Source organism: Cucurbita moschata, unplaced genomic scaffold (genome assembly GCF_002738365.1).
Source record: "Cucurbita moschata cultivar Rifu unplaced genomic scaffold, Cmos_1.0 Cmo_Scf00004, whole genome shotgun sequence".
Taxonomy (NCBI): domain Eukaryota; kingdom Viridiplantae; phylum Streptophyta; class Magnoliopsida; order Cucurbitales; family Cucurbitaceae; genus Cucurbita; species Cucurbita moschata.
The window spans coordinates 3,276,782-3,293,323 of record NW_019268520.1 but is presented as its reverse complement, the minus strand read 5'-3'; the positions used below and the strand labels follow the sequence as shown (position 1 = coordinate 3,293,323).

Genomic DNA, 16,542 nt, shown 5'->3' with positions numbered 1-16,542 from the left:
CTGAAGCTTACCACTGTCAAATATTATTCGTTTTAGTCCGTTACGTATCGCTATCAACCCACGATTTTAAAATGTGTATGTTAGGAAAAAGTTTCGACACTCATATAAAGAAGTCGGCCTTCCTACCAGGATGCCTCCTTGCTCGAAGAGCCCTGTTTCGTTCTCTTCTCCAACTAAAGTGGGATCTCACAGTTATGAGCTCTATTTGAGTTGCCCGGGTCACCAGCCCAAAATATAAAATTGATCCAAAAAAATTTCTCAACTCAACCCGTGTATACCTCAAATTAGATTTTCCAAGTATGCGATCAGTGATATTCATATATTTTAGCTTACAGAAAAAGAATAAAATTTAACACGAGATTAAAAGTCATTCAGACAAAGTCTCATAATCACTATCATTGAGGTGTTCCTTCAAGGTCTGACTCTGTGCTTCACAATGTTCAGAGCTCCAAGCTGAAGAATCAATCTCAGGCAGCTGATATTCCTCTGGCCTTAACGACAGCTGAAATTCTGGTAATTCAGGTAATGCTTGAAGGGCCCTGTTTGTGACAGTTCATCAAATTTCAATTACTTTACGTTCAAATTCATGTTTACATATACACATAAAAACACTATTTTAGTCTTACTTTTCTTGTTCCAACAGATATCCATACATTTGAGACTTCCTAGAAGCAACTTCTGGGATTTTCTGATGTAAATGCTTCATGGCTCCCCAAAGTGGAGGAGATCTTGCCAGAAATGAAAGCAAAGAACATGAAGAAAGCTGAGGATTCAAGTTTTGAACTGATTGAATTAGGCTCATCACTAACCTGGTGACAGGAGATGCAAGACAGAAGCTCAAGCAGGCTCTCTTGCTTTCAAGAAGAAGCTCTTCTGCAGCAAGGAAACAGCACACGGCACTGACATGACACGACGGTTCCGAACCCTTGTCGAGGATCAGACCGTGGTAGTAGTAAGCTGCAGCCTGATAAAATGACATGTTTGAAACTTATATAAAGATGTTTGAGAAATGCAGAAACAACGCTTAACAGCTATGGGAAAACCTTGGATTCAAGAAATTTCCATTTGATGAATGACATGTGCTTCTTTTCGTATCCTCGATCCGTGTCGCATTCTGATAAGCATTGGTAAGCCTGATGAACAAGAGACTCAACTCATCAAACTCCAAGGAAAAGCAAAACTAGGGAGATTGATATGGCAGCAAAAGTAAGGCAATGTTCTTCATTTGTGGGAAAAGATGTCTTCAAGAGAAACATCACCTACGTTCACTAGACTTATAGAAGTGTTAGGACAGTATCTTACTACGTTTAGTTGTTAACTAGTAGAATATTAAATAGAATATTAAATTATGGGTAGGTGTTACGTAACAGCCTAAGCCCACCACTAATAGATATTATCTGCTTTGGCACGTTATGTACCGCTGTTAGTCTCACGATTTTAAAACGCGTCTGCTAGGGAGAGGTTTCCACACCCTTATAAGGAATGTTTCTTTCTCCTCTCCAACCGAGGTGGGATCTCACAATCTACCCCTCTTAGAGCCCTAGCGTTCTCGCTGACACATCGTCCAGTGTCTGGCTTTGATATCATTTGCAACAGCCCAAGCCCACCGCTAATAGATATTATTCGCTTTGGCCCATTACGTACCACCGTCAGCCTCACAATTGTAAAACTTATCTGCTAGGAAGAGGTTTCCACACCCTTATAAAGAATGCTTCGTTCTCTTTTCCAATGGATGTAGGATCTCGCACATTCCCTCTTATTGGTGGGTGAGTGGGTGGATTCGACTTTTTGTTAGGCCGTGCTTACAATCTTAACCAAACAGATTCAGTCTATCCCCACAGAATTCAAATGGGAGAAAGAAAATAACTCAAACCTGGCTGAAATAGACCAACTGCTCACAAGCCAATCTCCTTTTAACAGATAAGGTGGCATTCTGACTTTCAACGGCTAAACCAAGTTGAATTTCAGTTCCCTGATTATAAACAGATACCCGAAGTTAGTTATAGATACTAAGAAGCCATAAAGCCTAGTAAGAAGTATAATAGAGATAACTTGCAGGTTGAAAACTCGAGACAGACACGTCCACTTCGTATCAATAGGGCGACAACAACATTGTACCTGACCCAAAGTTTGAATTGACATGGCTTCAAGCGCACCAGGCTGAAAACTTTTAGGCAATCGCTTCCTAGGAAACATGGGTAGAAAATGTCAGACAATGATACTTCAGCACAAGTCTACTAGGAAAGGTTTAAAACGGTTGAAGCTTGCATACTTAATATCAAATGGAATGTGGACCAGAATATCCCGGATGCAGCAATCGAGATACCCCGAGGCTTTAAGAAGTAAATCAATGGCCTCCCTCTTGCAATCTGAAAGTTAAGATATGTTTAGTTGAATAGGTAGACCGTGGAACTTGTCTCTTGACTGCCCATGGATTCAGCAGCCATTTGAAAGGTTGAGCTATTCGAGAATCTCTGAATCTACGCTTATTTTCAGTTTCGAGAAGGAAAGTATTGAAAAATAGGCCAGTAAATATGACCTGAGGACACTACTCTCAAACCAGAACCAGTGGGATCCTTGGGGATCATCAAGGAGTCAGCTTCTGATAGAGTCAGCATGGCCATTAAGTGAAGAACAGATAGCAATTCAAACCAGAAGTTTGCTACACATATTTCCTGCCCACCATGTTTGTTGTTTGAAGCTCAATTACATGACTGCAGATTTTATATAAGTAAACAATATAATGTATGAATGGAGAAGCCAGTCTTACTTGTCGTCCATGTTCTAAATTTCTCCATTTGAACTCTATTAGTCCATCATCTATGGTTTCTGCATAAAATTGGAACTGTCATCCATAAAAGAGAGAAACAGAGTATAACTGTAGGACGAGATGAAGATACCCTTCTTTGTTAGACAAATCAAAACAGATAGATACTCCTCCAGAACTCGCCGCAATTCTGTAATAGCAGATCCACCTGCAAAACGAGTTTTCATTTCATTCCAAAACAAATATTTTTTTCTCATATTTGTGAACATGTGAGTGTTCATACTAGCTTAAACTCATTTCGGTTATCACCGAACAATCATTTGACTCTATAACTGTAACAACCCAAGCTCGCCGCAAGCAGATATTATCCTCGTTGGGCTTTCTCTTTTAGGCTTCCCTCAAGGTTTTAAAACGCGTCTTCTAGGAAGTGATTTCTACACCATTATAAGGAATACTTTGTTCCCCTCTCCAACCGATATGGGATCTCACAATCCACCACTCTTGGGGACCAAACCGCCCCGTGTTTGGCTCTAGTACCATTTGTAATAGCCCAAGCCTATCGCTAGCAAATATTATCCTATTTGAGATTTCTCTTTTGGGCTTTCCCTCAAGGTTTTAAAACGTGTCTTTTAGGAAGAGATTTCCACACCCTTACAAGGAATGTTTCGTTCCCCTCTCCAACCGATGTAAGATCTCACAATCCACCCCACTTGGGGGTCCAGCGTCCTCACTGGCACACTGCCCGGTATTTGACTTTGATACCATTTGTAACAGCTCCAAGCCCACCGCTAGCAGATATTATCCTTTTTAGGCTTTCCCTTTTGGACTTCCCCTCAAGGTTTTAAAACGCGTCTTCTGGGAGTTCCAAATCAAATCATGTTTAAAAAGAACAAAAACAAAAATCTGGAATGTCTAAAATGATTAACGCCTAAACAAGAATTTACGCAGTAGAATCAAAAAGGGCAGAATCAAACCAGTATCCTCAGCCACCAACACAATCTGATTACGAAGTGAAGACAGTCTATCAGCAAGATCTTTAGAAATAAGCCCTCTAAGAGGTCTCTGAAGATCAGATTGCACAGGAATTCGCATGGAAGGAACAAACATAACCATCTCGGGGATGCTCAGTTTCTTCTTCCTCCCAACAGCGTAAACAGAAGAAGTGCAACCCATTGGTCTTCTTCTTAGTGGGAAATTGCCCCAATCTTAACATCCTACACAAAAACAAAGGAACTCCACATCGATTTACAGCTCCATTTAAACAGATTACAAGAGTTGACCATCGTAGAAGGCATTAAACATCAAAACCAGGAGGTGGTTTCATCATGGGCATGAACTACGAATGTAATCTCTAAAGTAGACAGAAAAGGGGCCAAGAAGCAGACGAATAGCAGTACAACAATAGAAGAAATAGCTTAAAAAATTACAAAAGAGAAGAAAATCGTTGGCAGTGGAATGAATGATTAAGCAGACAGATTCAAAAATTAATGCGAAAAAACAGATAGGATCACAAGTTGAATAGACAAAAAAAAAATTAAAAACAGTGTCAGAGAAACAGAAATGACTTACTGGTTACAGAGAGGATCGAGAGGTGAGAAGGTTCCTGGGGGCATTAGAAAGGAGGATCTGATAAGAATCAAATGCACAGAAAGAGAGAGAATCTGGGAATAGGAAGGTCCAGAGGCCGAGACATATCTCACATGGCGAAGACGTAGAAGACGCCCCGTTGCCCAAGGAGCCGACTGGAAACCCCCCTTCTGGGCGCCAAAATTATTTATGCTTCTACCATTGACTTTAAATTTTCCTGTAAATGTTATTAAAATATAATTTATTTTTTAAAAAATTATTATTATTTCCCCTATAAATTTTGAAAATATATTTTAATTGAGTATTTTCTGTATAAGAATTAGTATTTAACTCATCCGATTTAACTCGTCCGATTACTTTATTAGATAATTTTAAATTATTATTATCCGATTACTGTTTTAAAATTATTATCTTACTAATGCTTATTGAAATTTTAATTTTTTATGTGATTTAACTCATCCGATTACTTTATTAGATAATTTTTAAATATTATTAACTAATTATCCGATAATTTTAGTAAATAAGTAATTGTATTAATTTAATACTCTCCTATTTATAAAATTGAATTGAGTATATTTTTAATCAAATATCATTTATTTATCCCCATAAACCTTATAAATAACTTATCCAAATATATATATAGTAATTAAGACTAAATACACTATGTTCTAAAAAATATATATTTTTTCTTTAATTTCAATTTTAAAGTTAAAACAATTACTGTATATATATTCATTAACCCAACTTGTGATCTGATCATATTGATAGAGATGAGACCCTTATCTTCAAATTTGTTGTTTTTTTCAAAAAAAATATATTTTATTATCACTATTTAAATACAACCAAATTGATTGCTTAAATAAAATAAAAAAATAAAAAAAATAAAAAACTCAAACTTTATCATTTGTTTTAAAATTATAATATTACTTTTCAAAACTATCTTTACATTATAAATTTATTAGAATATAAACGAAAATTGAGAGCTAAAATGATGGGACAGAACCTAAAATCATAATCTCAAGATTTTGACCACATGGAAGATGACTCATATGTATTGGCTTAATGTAACAGTTCAACCCCATCGTTAGTTGATATTGACATTTAAATTTTTTTTTTTTTTTTGAGGTCTTAAAACGTGTCTGCCAAGATATTTCAAATTGTAAAATCTTCACATAAATTGTAGAGAAGAACAAATCATTCTTATAAAAGTGTGGAAACTTCTTCTTATCATAGGCATTGTAAAACTTAGGGAGAAAGTTTAAAAGAGAAAGTCAAACAGGACAATATTTGTTAGCGGTAGACTTAAGTTGTTACACTTAGATAAAGGAATCCTTCGATGTAGTAGTGAAAGCGAGTCTTCATGGGATAATTATCACTACGGACTCGAACATGCGTGGTCTATGACAATAACTTTTTAAAAAAATTTAACATGGGATTTGATGGACACATGATGACAATGTCTGTTCACTTATAAGAGGATGAAAAGAATAGTCATGAAAGATGTAACCAGACAAGAGATTGCTTTGTCAAATCATTTTTTATTATTTCGAATTTCAAGGGGAGCATAACTCAATGCAATTTTAGATTTTTATTTTTAAATATTTTTATAATATAAACCCAATATTTGATCATATGAAAAGTTCAAAAATTAAATTAAATTATATTTATTTGATTACTAAACTTTTAAAACTATAAATTTAAATTTATATCTAATAAATTAATAAATGGTAAAATTTTTAAATATAAATTTTAAAGTGGGTGAACATATGGGCGAATATTTAATGTTATAATTAAAATAAGGTGGAGAGGTAATAAACAAATATTTGTGGTGGACAGCTGGCGGTGGGGTTCCATGAGGAGTTGATCAATTCCGAAATCTTAACGGATACATTGGGAATCAAAACGACGATGGATTACTTACTCTTAGGATCTGTGGGTCCGGAATGTTGGTTCATTTGTATCTTTAATCAAACCAAACTAAATTAATAATTCATATTTTATTTTCTCCAAATTTTTATATAATATTTTAAAAAGTATATATATATTAATTCACTAATCAATTAATTAATATACACATTTAAACTTTATATACTAGGCAATTAAAAAAAATTTAATATTAAAATTTTCATTTTGAAGTTTAGAAACAAAAATTAAATAAATTAGAAAATTTAGACTAATATCTTATTGGTTTAATTGGACATTCTTATTGATTTGGGGATTTGAAAGGGCCTGTCTTGTTTGGGCCGACAAATCGGCCCAGGGGATTTGAAGGGCCTGTCTTGTTTGGGCCGACAAATCGGCCCATTACATTGAGGCCCAAGTGATCGGAATCAAATATCCTAACTGTCTTGTGAATTTATAATAAATTAAAATGAATTATTAGTATTATTTATATATATATATAAAAAAAAAGTAAATAAATAATTTTGTGTGCTAGTTGGTAATTAGTTGAATTTAAAAATAGCATCGAAAATGGTATCGATTTGGTAATGGAATCAAGCTCTATTGTTCACATGGGTTACCTATTACTTTGAAGAAAACTGCCAATTTTACTTTCTATAGTCAATGGGCACGAGTTCGAATCAAAACTGAAACAAATTACCATATATATTTATAAGAATTTAGATTTATAACTTAATTTCAATATATATTTTAAAAAATTACATTTCAAACGATTTTAAATTTAATTTAAAAGTAATTAAAGAATAATTAAGAGAAAAATAATTATAGACTTAAATAAAATTTTAATAAATATATGTAAAGCAAACAAATATATATATATATATTCCTATAAATAACGATTGAAAAAACAAAAAAAGAAACAAAAATATATTTTATAGGGACAATATCAGCTTCCTCTTGAGCGAAATGACTAGGTTACCCCTGTTAAAATTTGTGGAGTTCTCAACTTGAGGGAAATGACTAGGTTACCCCTGTTGAAATTTCGTGGGGTTCTAAAAGATCATCATATGTTCTCTGATTGTTCCACACTTTTGCGTACCTATTTTATCCGACGGCTCCTTCTTCTCAAAGTCCCAGTTCGTCTCCGCCGATCATCTTTCTCTGTGGCCCTAATCCCGACGATTTCATGGCGAATCTGATTCAGGCTCGTCTGATCCATCTCCTCCTGGCTTTTCTGTTCGTCTCGTCAACGATCGCAAGCTCCGATGTCCCGTTCATTGTCGCGCACAAGAAGGCGACGCTCACTCGTCTCAAATCCGGCGTCGAACGCGTCTCGGTCTCAATCGAAATTTACAATCAGGGATCTTCGTATGTTCTGTTTAATTCGTTTAATCTGATTTCGCTTTTGTTTTCTGGATTGAGCTTTACTCATCAAGTGGCCTCTGAGATGTAGATCGAATCGTTCTTTGCGCATGCGTGGTTTGATTCATATTTTTTGTTCTGGATCTAAATTGGTTTTGTTTGTACTTTGTTCTTTTTTTTTTTTTTATTCGCTTCCTTCTGTTCATGTGATTGGTTTTAAGCTGTCGTCTCGGGGATATAAATGTTAGATTCATTCGTCAGGAAAATGTTCCCAATGATAGAAGATTAGATGCTTTCATGGCTGTGAAATTTGGTGCATTTTTATTTTATGAATTGTGGAAAAAGTTCGTAATGTCTTGGTTCTTGGTTTGACACAAAGATCTTGAATGCTATTATGAACTGGAACCAGGCGTAGCTCTCCCAGCTGCATCAATAAATTCTGTATTTTGGATTTTCTATGCAAATTTCGCAAAAGGGTTGAACTGGTCACGTTTTTTTATGATTACTACATTGACAGTCAGAATATTCGATCAGCCATGATATTCGTTGCCATTCCAGGAGTTAGTGCCTAGTTCTTGTTTCACATTAAAAATTGGTTCATTAGGGCTGCTACATTTGCCCTGCAACGGGAAGATATAAACTGTTCTTCCAGTGATATTTTGTCGAAATTTTACAATTTGATGTAATTTTATTTGTTTATAAACGGTAGCCGTGGTGAGAGGAGGGCTGTGTGTGTGTGATGAGCATTAACTGGTATTAGAAACTGTCTAGATCAAAGTAGCAGAATTATCTACTTGTCTTGCATGATACAAATCATGAGAAGCTTGGAAGGGGATTCCCGAGATGTTTTTTTGACATGTTTCCTATCTTTTAATCCCTGATTTGAGGGAATCTTTTCTTTTATCCCGTTGCTCTGTTGCCTTTTATATGTTTTCATTTCTAAGTATCCTGGTTTCTAATTTTCACCCTCTTTTTGGTATTTTCGCTTGTAACGATTACAGGACCGCATATGATGTTACTCTGAACGATGCAAGCTGGCCAGGAGATGTCTTTGATATTGTCAGTGGCGAGACATCCAAATCGTGGGAAAGACTCGATGCGTAAGTGATATGATTTGTTTAGTATTCCTTCGTATATGCCATGGTACCCTCCATTGGGTTTTCGTGCCACTAACACACAAATCTGCTGTTTGACAGTGGTGGTCATTTATCTCATTCATTTGAATTAGAAGCAAAAACAAAAGGAATGTTCCATGGTTCACCTGCTGTTATCACGTTCCGTGTCCCTACGAAGTCTGCTTTACAGGTCAAATATCCTTTCAACAATGATTTTAGTCTGGTTACGTAAGGTTCCAGTCGTTTTACCGTGTTCTTCTTGATTGCTGTAGGAGGCCTTATCAACCCCAATTCTACCTTTGGATGTCCTCGCTGATAGGCCACCAGAGAAGAAGTTTGAGTGGGTAAGTTCATCCCTTATTTTTTTCCCCACTTCAAGCTTAATGATGCATTCTTTTCAATTTGGTTTACTGTAACAATCTTTTTGCCTTTGCATGGAATTTATCTTTCACCGGGGCGTAATTTCAACAGGTTAAGGTACGATCCATTCCGTGCTCTCAATTCTTCTATAAAACTTAAGTTGTATATGAAAATAGAATGAATGTCTGTCTTTTTATTCACACAAGATTCTTTTTTCCTCCCTGCAGAGGCTGCTCGCTAAGTATGGCTCCCTGATCTCGGTGGTCTCCTTTGTCGTTCTGTTCGTCTATCTTGTGGCCAGCCCATCGAAATCTGCTGCAAAAGGAAGCAAGAAGAAGCGTTAATCGCTGACCGTGAAGTAGTTCTTAGCTGTGTTTTACTTTTGATCCGCCACCCAAATTGAGGATATGTTTGGTTGATATATTTGTTGGGTTAGCACAAAGGTACAGAAACTTTTTGAGTTGATAGTTTTTGTTCATCCATCCCTAATGAGTAGTAGAGCCGGAGGAAACAGAGCTAATTATAGACACGCACGAGAGTCAGTTAAACACATGGTCCAGTAGTTGAGCTGTTTGTTTTTAAGTCAAGTCGGATTTGTTCATCATATTACTCACTTGTTTCTTCTTTCTTAGACATGATTCTGATTCCCATTTTCTTTGCCTTGTGTTCGTTCTGGACAAATCTGAGGGGGGATCGTTCTCGGGGCGGTCAATGATGACTTCCCGTTCCTATTTTTCCCCTCGTCCAATTCCCCGTTAAATAGTATGATCGGTTCCCGTCCTTGTTATTGTCTTGCCCCTCATTTGATTCCCTGTTGAGACCGTTGGATTGGTGTGATGACAATTCCCCGTTGCCTCTTCCGATGACGATTTCTTAACAATGGGACGACATTCGTGTGGTTTAGGGTTCAACTTAACAATGGGACGACATTCGTGTGGTTTAGTGTTCAACTTTTCAGCAATCAATTCCTCCTTAAATTCATGCTAACAATGTGAAATTTATACTCAATTTCATCGTCGGTGACCGTCGACACTTTTTTTTTTAATTCCTTTTTCTATAAATTCATATGGTACATTACCTTATAAATTGTCCCCAAAAAAACAAATGATCGTATTTACTTATAATATTAATTTAAACATAAAATTGACGTAGTGACTTTTAGTATATTATGTTAATTTTTAAAAATTAATAAACTTAATAAATTTGCAATTAACCAAAGAGAAAGAAAAATAACTATTAATATTTAATGTTAATTGAATTTTTTGTAAATGTAGAAATTAAAATAAGGGCACATTTTATCCAAAAATGTTTTTGAAAGATGGTGTTTGGAGATATAAACCATAGAGATTTAATAAGTTTAAATTTTAAATTTTATAGATTTGACAAAAATATCAAGCATTGTTTTTTAATTTTTTAAACGTTCCTAATAAATATATAATTATTTTATCTTTTGAGTTAAATCGTTAAATCTATGGCGGCCTTACAAAATTCTATTATTTTATCTTGATCGAGTTGCTAGGTTTCTTCTCTTCTTTAAAGACCTCGGGACTGAAGACAAGCTCTTAAATTTGATTAAAAAAAATCCTTTCCTTCAGATTTTTTAATATTTATAAATTTCTCATAAACATAATTAAAAATTTTAATTTTATATCTAACCTAATATTTAATTAATACTTAATTGTTAAAGGTGGAAGGGCTTAACTTACAATTTTAATATAATTGAGGGACCTAGTTTGGAGCGATGTGCAATTATTTAAAAGTTTTGTGATTGGGTATGTTGTGTAAATATCCAAAGTTATAAATGCTTACAGTTACAACAAAGAGGATAGAGACCCACCACGTTAAGTAGACAAAGGCAGACAGCCGATTCGCTCATCATTTATATCGTCTTCTTCTTCCTCATCTCCATTTTTCTCCATTTTTCTCCATTTCAGAAGAATTATGAATTACCCCTACGGCTACCAACATCCTCCGCCGGAAACCTACCCTCCTCCCGGTGAGATCCGCTTCTTCTTCTTATTCTTCTTCTTCTGATTTTCCATTTTCATTTCATCTCATTTTTTTCTTCTCTTCCGTAGGGTACCGTCCGCCGCAGCCTGGATATCCCGGCCATCAGCCGCTGCCTCCGCCGCCACATCAAGGATATCAAGGTTATTTCTACGATGGATATTCTCCATCGGCGCCGCCTCCTCCTCCTCCGCCGGGCCCTCCTCCACCGCCTTATTGTCATCAGCACTATCATTACGATGATCGAAATGACTGTTCCTCTTTCCTTCATGGATGGTACGTTTTCCTCCATTTCTTCGATTCGTGTTGACACGATTTTGATTTGTTTGCTTGTCTTCGTGATCTCGTTGATTTATTGATCGATTGATTCTGTGTTGTGAAAATTGATTGTTCTTGTGCAATGAATGTTTTGTGGATTTATTTGGATTTGGAAATCAGGAATTCAATTTGGATGTGGATTTGGATTTTCAATGAATGTTATGATCAAGCTGTTTAAACATCGAAGTTGTTTCTTGATCTTCTTTCAATTTGAATTACATTTTAAAAATTTTGCTGAATGTAGAATTGTCAGCCACATTGTTCCATCCGTCTCGAACAATTTCATCTCGCAATAGGCTCGTCCGCTTGATAACTATTTGGTTTTCCATTTTTTAAAATCGTGCTTATTTAAAAAAACGTTTGAGTTCTCAAAACTTGACTTGAATTTTGAAAACACTCGATACAAGGAGCTATCTCGAACCAATAACAATCATCTTTGTTCTTGTTATCATGAACTAAGCAGAATTTTCAATTGGTGCACAGAGCATCTGATGCTTCCCCATTAATGCTACCTTATGATCCAATCCTTTCTTCCTCTAATTATGTTTTATAGCTTTGGTTAAACTGTTGAATTGGACCGTCTCTTTTCATGTTTTGCTTTGTTTTTTTCTCATCCATGTTCGTCGCTGTTTTAACGTTCTTGTGCGTGAAATAGCGAAACAAGCCCGATCTCGTTCGACATGTTTTCTTGTTTGATCTCTTTTCTTGTTGGGGACTTGCCTTCTTGCAATTGGTTATGTTTTAGCATTTACCTAAGCTTATGCCATTTTCCTCCTATGGATGCTGAAAGATTAGGTTCGAATGAGTACGTAAACTAGTAATCTTCGACACCAGAGAAATCGAATGTCGAATGTCTAAGATGTGTGAAATAACCATGGCCACAAGTACATCATAAGATCCTTCCTGGGGCTTCTTTTAGCTTTTAGTACCAAATATGGATTCAAGGGAGAATATCTTTTGATTATGAGTGTAACCTTAAACTTGTTGTCTTGTGCAGCTTAGCTACACTGTGTTGTTGTTGTATGTTGGAGGAGTGTTTGGCCTGCTTCCGATAGACCGTGTGTTTTTTTCGGTCTCTTCGGCCGAGCTGTGTTCATGTCTTCTATTATTATGAATCGACGACGCCTGTGTTTCGCATCACTTGGAATAAGAACTGCAGTTTCTGGTTTGTGTGATCGTAAACTATCTGTATTGTTTGTGATATCTAAATGCTGTTATTTACTTATATATATATACCTGAACAAATAATTGTTAATACTTGTAGACTTGGAATCCTTATTTATCGTTGTCATCCAGATTCAACTTTCTTTGAGATTTTTATGCAAAGTTTCTGTGGAGAATATGCTATTTGGAACTTGGTTTAATCCTCCATCCTTTTTTTAATTTTATTTTTGTTCCTTTTTTGGATAAATGGAAATGTGAGGTTGCATTGGAAGAATCTCGGCGTAGAGGCAAGGTTGAGTATTAGGACTTGGCTTAGAATAGAGTCAAGTTAGCTAGAGTCGTAATTGGAAAAAAAATATACATACGAGCTATGTATATGGTTGAATGAAGCTTCATTTTTTTTTTTCTCTTTTTGAACTTTGACCACAATCATACACTTTTTGGAATTGGATCCACGGATACTAATACTAGAATTCTTCTAAATTTGAGAACAACCAATTTGATCGATAACATGTATTTCCAAAGGTTGGAGATCCAAAATTTTGATCGTCATGGAATGGAATGCCATTTTCACTAATAATCAGGTCAACTTTGAAGCCGGTAGCTTTTGCTATATTATACTAGTGGTAAGGCGGGAGCGTTTAGAATATAATATCAAAAATGGAAGAACGAGCTCTTTTACTCGCCCCTCTCCTTGTCTCTAAAGGGGCGTAAGCACTTAACTTGATAGAGGATGAGATTCGTTCACTTGCATTATTGCTAACACTACAAAAAGCTCCAATCTTTAACGCTCCTACTATGCAGCCTTACCACGAGTTTGTAGAGTCTAGTTTCCCATTTATCCACAATGGACGAGCCGCCCTACTAGGCAGGAAAACGACCACAAGTCATAACACACTTTTGGCACAACAAATCTCCTTTGAAGTTAACTGATTCACTCGGCCCGACCAATCGTCGGAATTGGGGTAGGAAGCAGAGCAATAGAAAGAGAGATTGAAGAAGCATTTGAGAAATGAGAAGTGGAATTGCAAAGAAGTCTGGCTATAACATCAATGCAGCTTACAAATTGAAAAACTCCCAATAATTACAATAAACACCAAAATACACTAAACTCACGTAGTAGCTAAATAAAAATCCCACTGGTCAGTTGCCCTAAAAACAGAAAGGTACAAGTAATTCAAAAGCGCCTTGGAAAGAAAGAAGTATCTTCAATCTACAATGTCCATACAAACTTGGGTGCATCTTTCCTTGGCCCTACTAATGTACGGTACAGATACATTTTCCCTACTTTCTGCTCGTCGTCACGGCATAATTCCAACAGATCGTTCTCGTTGATGATCTCCACGTTCAGCCTCGGCATCTTCTTCGCTAGCGTCTTGCAGCCACCAAGAGTAATCTCGCAGGAGGACATCCAAAGGGATCGCATTGTTTCATACTTCCCGACGTCCTGCAGAAGTGCCATGTCGCCAAACGGGCTGTCCATGATCTCGAGCTTGCGAAGCTTCTTGCAACCATTCAGTATGTGAATCATTCCCTTATCACTGTCCCCAGCAAACGCTAACGAAAGCATTTCAAGATGCTTTGCGTATTTACCGATATAATAGAAGACCCGATCAGTAAGATGGCCCGAGAGAGATAAACGTCTCAGACCTTTGCACGCTTGAACAATCGCCCCAAAACCTTCATCCAGTGCATGCCCAGTTACAGGGTCTGGTTTTGTGGGGTCGAGGATGCACAACCTGAAGCGTATGAAGTTCGGGTTGTTCTTTGCTACAGCTACAAGGGCAGCATTCGTCATCTGATGGCAGAAGTATAATATCGAATGAAGTTTCGGGCAACCCATCGATATAGCGACCAATCCTTCTTCCGTGACCGCAACATTACCAGCCCCAGAGAGGTCGGATGGGAACACCCTCAGTTCCTGCAATTCTTTACAAGTTGAAGCAACAACTTCCAGTCCTTTGTCACCAATACCATCCAGAATCTGTCAAGAATCCATCACCCAGAACAATTCTCATCATTCATCATATACATATAAAGGTTTATATCATAGAAGAAAGGTCGGATGATCGTACCCACAAGCGTTGAAGTTTATCGCAATACCGAACAACCTTCATGAGCTCGATGCCATGAAGCCCAGGAGCATAGCTCAGGTTCAAGGATGTCAAATTCGAGCAAATTGGATAAATGGAAGCCAGGCAGCTAGGAGAAACATCTAAAAATCCAGATAAACTCCTGATCGATTTGCATTTCAGAATGGTGTTCTTGAGATTGTCGTAGATCTCGGAATCTTGATCGTGAACGTAAGACCCCGTGCCCAAGTCGACGAGTTGAGGAGCACGAACCAATATATTTTGCAAGGTTTCAAGAGGCACAGCACGGTTCAGCCTCAAACTCTTGAGGTTAGGAGATCTTGCCACAAGCCTCTCAAGAGCACCCAGATTTACTTCTCCTCTTAAGCAAGCAAAATTCAGAGAGACAAGCGATGTGCAGCTCTCTGGAAAGCAGCTAAGCCAGTAATTACTATGGTCATCAATTTCATTCTCTTGCAGGTCGAGCTCCCTCAGAAACCTAACCCGAACGAAATCGCCACGACGAACAGATAGGAAAATGCATCAAAAAAGCATAATTTCATCACCAAAAACCCTACATAATCAATGATCTATATACACAGCAGCTGAAGAACATCTAACCTTAAAATGCTCAGCTTATACAGAACAAAAGTTTCAGAAACCAATACAGAGCCACAACAAGCAAAGCAAGAGTAATTAAAGGGTTTCTTTGTTCTTTACCTGCAATTGGCAGCAATGGCGGCAAGGCCATTGGTAGTGAATCCCTCACAGCTGAAGAGGAGCAGGGACTTGAAATTGGGGAAGGATCGGGAGAGTAGCTCAAGGCTCTCGTCGGTGACGACCATCCGCTTCAGACGGAGCTCCTCGAGAGCAATCCGGCGCTTGGCGAAGGCTTGGATCCAAGGATGAACGTAGCCGCCCCAATCATGAGGAACCAAATTGAAATCGGCGAAATGGGGCTTTCCTTTTAGGGTTAGGGATTTAACGCAGGGGAATCTTCCGATTAGCCTCTCCGGCGTGATCGAATAGCAATTTCCGACGAATACCTTCTGCCGGCTAAATCTCTCAACTCTGTACCATAATTTGCACACCAGCGACACCGCGTTCCGGTCACGGTGAGACGTTACATAGTCGAAAACATGTTCTAAAACTTCGTCGGGAAAATAATTCATGATTTCTCAGCATCCAAACGGAAAATTCCCCAAAAACTTTCCAGGAAAAAAAAAATTAAAAATGGACGCAACTTTCCCAAGGGAAAGGAAAAAGAAGAACCAAAAACTTTCTGAGAAAAAAATATATTTAACTTCCGAAAAGAAAACGAGAAAAACTCTCTTTATCCAGCACCATTACATACCGTAGGGGAAAAAAAAAGGCTCGAGAAGCCCTAAATAAAGAAAGAAACTCAAAAAAAAAAATCCAGAAATTCAAACAGATCTCCAACGGATTCTCTAATGAAACTCAAAATCCGCGGCGAAGTCGACAGATCCAAGGAACTGAAGAGAATATAAGAACAAATCTTGCATCTCGACCAGTTCAAAAACCTAGATCTGCAATTGCAGAGAGATTGGGGGAAAGAAAGTGGAATATTCTGAAGAAGAAACTCAAAAACCAACAAAAATGGCTGCAGTGGTCGAAAATGGTGGAGAGAATTTCAGGCGATTGAAGAAGTCGGGATACAAAAATGAAGATGATGACGACGAATGAAAAGCGAAACGAGTTCGAAATGGAAACGATTAGATCCTTTGAACAAGAACACAAACAAATATGTACAGAAATTAAACTCCGGATTCGATTCTAATGATGAAGATGAGAGAGAGAGAGAGTGACGGACAGAGAGAGAAAAACAAATGCAGAAGAACAGCGTCGTCTCTCCCACTCAAAAACGAAC

The 16,542-nt window shown here is 37.2% G+C and overlaps 4 protein-coding genes across 7 annotated transcripts; 2 read left to right on the top strand and 2 right to left on the bottom strand.

The window, feature by feature from the left end:
• Positions 1-261: 261 nt before the first annotated feature.
• On the bottom strand, positions 262-4,532 carry LOC111442315 (BRO1 domain-containing protein BROX homolog). Of its 3 annotated transcripts, none has more exons than XM_023079674.1 (12): positions 4,337-4,532; positions 3,742-3,981; positions 2,901-2,975; positions 2,771-2,829; positions 2,540-2,675; positions 2,273-2,369; positions 2,119-2,185; positions 1,874-1,972; positions 1,044-1,133; positions 810-964; positions 627-728; positions 262-539 (listed from the first exon to the last, which is right to left on the bottom strand). In XM_023079674.1, the coding sequence occupies exons 2-12, from the start codon at positions 3,938-3,940 to the stop codon at positions 368-370; spliced, it is 1,251 nt and encodes a 416-aa protein (XP_022935442.1). In that variant the 5' UTR covers positions 3,941-3,981; positions 4,337-4,532; the 3' UTR covers positions 262-367. The 3 variants fall into 3 exon arrangements, with proteins under 3 accessions (XP_022935442.1, XP_022935444.1, XP_022935443.1); XM_023079676.1 differs by having other exon boundaries at positions 2,771-2,820; XM_023079675.1 differs by lacking the exon at positions 4,337-4,532 and having other exon boundaries at positions 3,742-4,271.
• Positions 4,533-7,322: 2,790 nt separating this feature from the next.
• On the top strand, positions 7,323-9,746 carry LOC111442301 (translocon-associated protein subunit beta). Of its 2 annotated transcripts, XM_023079652.1 has the most exons (6): positions 7,323-7,624; positions 8,620-8,718; positions 8,815-8,923; positions 9,006-9,077; positions 9,205-9,210; positions 9,321-9,746. In XM_023079652.1, exons 1-6 carry the CDS (start codon positions 7,443-7,445, stop codon positions 9,435-9,437), a joined length of 585 nt encoding a protein of 194 aa, XP_022935420.1. In that variant the 5' UTR covers positions 7,323-7,442; the 3' UTR covers positions 9,438-9,746. The 2 variants fall into 2 exon arrangements, with proteins under 2 accessions (XP_022935420.1, XP_022935419.1); XM_023079651.1 differs by lacking the exon at positions 9,205-9,210 and having other exon boundaries at positions 9,006-9,081; positions 9,319-9,746.
• A 1,170-nt stretch (positions 9,747-10,916) lies between these two features.
• On the top strand, positions 10,917-12,741 carry LOC111441381 (cysteine-rich and transmembrane domain-containing protein WIH2-like). Its single transcript, XM_023078341.1, has 3 exons — positions 10,917-11,089; positions 11,172-11,376; positions 12,416-12,741. Exons 1-3 carry the CDS (start codon positions 11,035-11,037, stop codon positions 12,471-12,473), a joined length of 318 nt encoding a protein of 105 aa, XP_022934109.1. The 5' UTR covers positions 10,917-11,034; the 3' UTR covers positions 12,474-12,741.
• An 845-nt stretch (positions 12,742-13,586) lies between these two features.
• LOC111441855 (protein AUXIN SIGNALING F-BOX 2-like) lies at positions 13,587-16,542 on the bottom strand. Its single transcript, XM_023079015.1, has 3 exons — positions 15,375-16,542; positions 14,658-15,153; positions 13,587-14,566 (listed from the first exon to the last, which is right to left on the bottom strand). Exons 1-3 carry the CDS (start codon positions 15,824-15,826, stop codon positions 13,796-13,798), a joined length of 1,719 nt encoding a protein of 572 aa, XP_022934783.1. The 5' UTR covers positions 15,827-16,542; the 3' UTR covers positions 13,587-13,795.